This window comes from Rhagoletis pomonella, unplaced genomic scaffold (assembly GCF_013731165.1).
Source record: "Rhagoletis pomonella isolate Grant_MI unplaced genomic scaffold, Rhpom_1.0 Rhpom_scaffold_00003, whole genome shotgun sequence".
Lineage (NCBI taxonomy): Eukaryota > Metazoa > Arthropoda > Insecta > Diptera > Tephritidae > Rhagoletis > Rhagoletis pomonella.
This window is the reverse complement of record NW_023458557.1, coordinates 6,823,996-6,829,487: the sequence shown is the minus strand read 5'-3', so window position 1 is coordinate 6,829,487 and position 5,492 is coordinate 6,823,996. Positions and strand designations below refer to the sequence as shown.

At 41.0% G+C, this 5,492-nt stretch overlaps 1 protein-coding gene across 1 annotated transcript in view; it reads left to right on the top strand.

Moving 5' to 3' along the window:
- Nucleotides 1-4,517: 4,517 nt before the first annotated feature.
- The window catches only part of LOC118735999 (STIP1 homology and U box-containing protein 1-like), a 48,580-nt gene continuing 47,605 nt past the window's right edge, over nt 4,518-5,492 (top strand). Inside the window, exon 1 of the mRNA XM_036466103.1 lies at nt 4,518-4,727. Within this exon, the coding sequence (XP_036321996.1) occupies nt 4,518-4,727 (210 nt within the window). The remainder of the gene's footprint in view (nt 4,728-5,492) is intronic.

The window sequence follows — 5,492 nt, the reverse complement described above, 5'->3', positions numbered from 1 at the left end:
TGTGCATATTAAAACTAACTCCGTCTAAGGTCCACATTGCAAAAAAAAAACTTCCAAAAATGTCGGTACCAATCGGCGCGCTTTTATACTAATATTAATAATTTGCAGGCGCAAGGTTAATATTATTAACCGTACAAAAGTTACTCACAAAAAACTTTTTTGGAAAATAAATTAATTAAAAAATTTATTCAACAGGCACACATTTTTTACAACAAAGTATTGTTTATTTTGCTATTAAAAACAAGTTAACTATGTTCCCGAACTGATATGAGAAAAAGCAAAAGGGGGTATAGTGCCGCCACTTTATTTATATTTCGTAATAATTCAGTTTTTCTTATATGGCGTCTGCAATGTTGAGTACTTTTCAGTTTTGCCATTAACAATTTTATACACACTTCAATTTTATATATCTTACCGATTTAAAAGAAAAACTCATAGATGTATACATATGTATATATGTATAATAATTATATCAACATCATCATATCATCTTATATATAAATAGGTAATCATGGTTCCTTTACACCCCTTTTACGGCTAAACTATACCTATCATTAGAAAGTAATTTTATAGTGATGTGCAGGCAATTTTTAAATTTTAAAATATTGCGCAACATAAAGCGAAACAATCAACTAAAAATTGACACAAATACCAATGTCGTACATGTACATTACGATGATCCAAAAATACATGTGAAAAAGTTAAGTCAGAACCTTTACGCTCTCACCCCTAGGATTGTTCTATACAGCAAAAAAATATACCCTTGTTCTTTTATTTTGAAATCAAAAAATATTTAGAAGTCGCCCAAAGCGCCTAAAGTTTTCCATGTATTTAATATGGAGAAAAAACAACTTTTCGTAGAAATTGTATAGAACTCTTAAATCTCAATATTTTTCTATTTTTCTAAAACCCTACTTATCTGCAGGACACACGTGGGCTGGAAAAGCCCGTTGTCATACCATTGGCCGAAGCCATTTGTTTCTTTCCCTTCCTTAGTAATTGAACCACCGAGTGCGTTTTATATAGTACAAAAAGTCGAGGACGTTCGCCGGGTTCAAATCGGCTAAACAATCTAGAAAGTGCTTGTTGAAGAATCGGTTGCGCATGTTGGCCAGGGCGAGACAATGACAGAGATAGTGTTCGACGGTCTCCACCTCTTCCCCGTCTCTGCAAGTGCGACAAAAATCGTTGGTGGGGTATCCTAGCCTTTTTCCGTGTGTACCCATCAGGCAGTGTCCGGTGATAACCCCGACTACTAATCTGACAGAGGAGCGGTCCAGCCGGGTAAGAGCTATGGATCGCTTTACATCAATCTTTGGCCAAATTTGCCTGGTAGTATGGCAGGTGGTTTCCACAGCCCACCTGAAATTTACTTCCCCGACAAGTTCCGTCTTTAGTCTGTGTTTGCAGGAGGTTAGAGGTATGCCCGCATTCTGAGCAGAATTGACTTCAGATAATTCCGTCCCTCTCCTTGCCAGCTCGTCGGCTAGGCAGTTGCCAGGAATGTCCCTATGTCCAGGGACCCACACAACAGTCAAGGAGCATTTTGATGCCAGCAGATTGAGAATCTTCCTGCATTCTATGGCTACTTTGGACGTTGTTCCGTTAGAATTGAGAGATTTGATAGCAGCCTGGCTGTCAGAATAGATAGAAATAGGCCGTCCTGGAGGAGCGGAGGTTATAACCCACCGTGCCGCCTCCATTATGGCGTTTAATTCTGCTTGAAAAACACTACAATGGTCCGGTATGCGAAAGCTGAGGTTTAGCGCGAGTTCGTCAGAGTAGATCCTGCTACCCACTCTTTCGTTAAGCTTGGAACCATCTGTATATATGGCCGTAGACCCTGGGTTCAGGTCTGTGGCCCCTTCCCATTCGTTCCTCTCTGGGATCCTTGTGGAGAATTTGTTGTCTAAGCAGAGTAGAGGAGTATGGTATAATCTATCTGTCGTAGATTATCCGGTAGAGTTTTAAGTATTTTTGCGTGTCCGAACCCCAGGTCTCTCCACGGCTGGATTGTATTTAACCTGACCGCACTGCAGCCGGCACGAAATTTTCCGTAGAGATCCACAGGTGGAAGATTTAACATTATTTCCCGAGATTTGGTAGGTATAGTGGATAGTGCTCACGTGACTAGCATGGCAGTCGTCCTCTGCACCCGTTCCACCTTGGCTCTGGACAAAGTGTTGCTTAGCGCACGCCACCATACGGTGACCCCGTAGAAAAGGATGGGTTTTATCACAGCTGTGTACATCCAGTGTACTATGTGTGGTTTTATTCCCCATTTTTTGCCTATTGCCGTCTTACTTGCATAAAGGGCGGTATTGGCCTTTCTGGAGCGGTCTTCAATGTTTCGCTTCCAGTCAAGTTTTTTGTCTAGAATAATTCCAAGGTATTTGACCTCCGTTGAGAGAGTAAGTGCCACTCCGTTTAGGGTAGGAGGTTTAAATAAGGGAGTTTTATACTTCCTTGTGAAAAGTACCATTTCTGTTTTGGTAGGATTGACGCTAAGTCCACATTCCTTGGACCAAATATTTACCAGACCCAGTGCGTTTTGCAATAACTCACTCAGAACCTGAAGATGTTTGCCCGTTGCCACGATTGCTATGTCATCAGCGTACGCTATGGCTTGACAACCGGTGCCCTTTAGGCTTAGAATTTCATTGTTAGATTCCAGAGCAGAGGGGAGAGAACGCCCCCTTGGGGGGTGCCTCTGGTCACATACTTTGTGATGGAACCATCCCCCAGTTCTGATAGAGTAGTTCTCTTCTCAAGAAGGGAGCCCAAAAAATCTACCAGACCCCGCTGCACTCCCGCCATGAGAAGGGAGTTAACAACAGACTTCGGGTAGACATTGTCGAAAGCACCCTCGATATCGAGAAAAATTCCGAGCGTGTATTCCTTTAAGGCCAATCCTTTCTCATACGATACGATTTCATGGAGTGCGGCATCCACGGATTTTCCTTTGGAATATGCATGTTGGTTCGGGGAGAGGTTGTAATTTTTTATATTCCGTCGAATATATTCGTCGATGAGCCTCTCTAGAGTTTTAAGGAAGAATGAAATGAGGTTTATAGGCCTGAAATCCTTCGGTATCACATGTGCGGCCTTGCCTCCTTTTGGTAAGAATACAGCTTAGGGTTAGGCAGGATGTAAAAATCTGAGAAAGCAGGGGGCACAGTATGTACTTAGCTTCCTGTAGTTGAGCGGGAAAAATTCCGTCAAGGCCCGGAGATTTGTAGATCTGGAAGGACATTAAAGCCCATTCCACCCTCTCCTCACTTACGACGTCCCTAACGGTATCACCCAGAAGCAAGTAGGTCCTAGGACCGGGCGAAAAGCCGTAGGTGTCGTCCGAGCAGCCCGGGAAGTGAGTGCTCATAAGGACCTCCAGCATTTCGTTACATGATGTCGTCCAGTCACCGTTAGGCTTCTGGATAGAGTTCATACTCGAAGAGGATTTCGAGAGAACTTTCCTCAGCCTGTTGGCTTCAGAGTTCTCTTCTATGTTATTGCAGAAGTTTTGCCAAGATTCGCGTTTCGCCCTCTTTATGGCCTTCTTGAAAACTTTGAGTTCGTCTTTGTATGGTTGCCAAAGACCTGTTTGCTTAGTGTAGTGATACACATTACTTGTTAAACACTTGTTCTTAAAAACCTTTGAATTATAAAAATATCTTGTTACATTTATTTATGTACGATCAATTTTGAGTTGAAAATTTTTATATTCATTCATTCGTTTTTTTGATCTCTTAAAATAAATACATAGAAGTTTATTGAAAATAAAATTAAATATTTCTATTTTAATATACCATAAAATTTGGCGATCCTGCCAGGAGTCCTGCATATGAAATTACGCCGCTGTGTTCAGTGATACCAAGAATACAACCAATTAGTGGTCGTTGCGGACTTCGCCATCCCAGCTCACAAACACAAATCAGTTGTGCTCTAGTGCGTTCCACGAAATCACCGGAGAAGCTTCACTCTACACACGCGTTGGTACACCATTTTTGAGCGTGTGCCATATTCTCAAAGGGAGCCACACTTGAGCGGCGTCTACAACAGTTCCTATCCACATTACATACTCTAGCCGCAGCAGCAGGGTGGTCAACGGGGCGAGCACGGTAAGGAGCAACATTTATTGCCACTACCACCACTCAAACCAGAACCAGCGCAGTAACTGCACTTGACTTCGCTGCTCAAAATAATTGCATAAACCGCAACTGCTACAGAAAGAGGAATATTCCAGCAGGTTATTTAGCAGCAACAGCAATCGCAACAAACACTACAGTTAGAACATCATCAGCAGCAGCAGCAGCAGCAACAACAACAACAAATTCATTCACAGCAGTAGCAACAACAACAACGGCGAGACATTCAGCATCCAAACCGTCATCAAGCAAAACATCTAAATAGATAAGTTTATGTTAACGTAGTTTAGTTGTGTTAAATTTTACACTCAGACAATTTTACTTTATTTTTAAATACAAAAAACAGTTAATTTTTGTAAATCTTCTTCCAATATGTTGCGTTCTCCTCAAGACAAAGGTGATGGGAATAGACTTGGTAGGTCTTTGATTGACATTGAAGATCCTTGTGAGGTGTCACAAGATAATATACGTAATCCGTATGACAGGTCTGAAATTTGTGCTACTTCGGTAAAATTACCACAATTTTGGTCTAACTGTCCTGAAGCATGGTTCGTGCATGCCGAGATGCAATTTGCTACAAAGGTAATTAGTAGGGATTCGACCAAGTACGAGTTCGTTATAACTGCCTTGCCTCAAGAAGTTATTGCGAATGTACTTGATGTTATACAAAATCCACCTCAGACTGAGACTTATGAAAATTTAAAAAAAGTTCTCATTGACCGACATTCTTTAAGCGAGCAGAGAAGACTTGATAAAATTTTGTCAGATACTGAGATAGGGGATCGCAGACCTTCCGAGTATTATAGGACCCTTGGTCAGTTAGCGGGTAGCACTATAGACCCGATTTTCTTAAAAAATATTTGGTTGCGGAAACTACCTAAAAGTTTGCGTGTTGCATTAACCAGCGCTAATTTAAATAATATTAATGATCTCTTGCAACTCGCAGATAAAATTTGGGAAATTACCAGTGGTAGTGAAATTTGTGCTGTTAAAAGTAAAGTACTTACTTCTTCAAATAATTTTGAAAAGGGAAAATTGTGGAAGATTTAGCGAAGGTTACGACGAAAATGTGTGAAAGTTTTAATCGTTTGCAGTTGGACATTAATGAGATTAAAACGCAAATATATGATAGACCATCACGATCACGAAGGAGGTATTTTAGTAATAATAAAAATTCCCAGTCACGTAGTAAGTCTCAATCTAAAAATTGGGTCTGTCGGTACCATTTCCGTTTTGGTAGTAAAGCACGTAAGTGTGAAGAACCGTGTGCCTTTAAAAGAAATAATTCTGACTCGACAAACTAGGACATGCTGTTGTTGCAGCGACTAACAATGGCAATTTGAAATT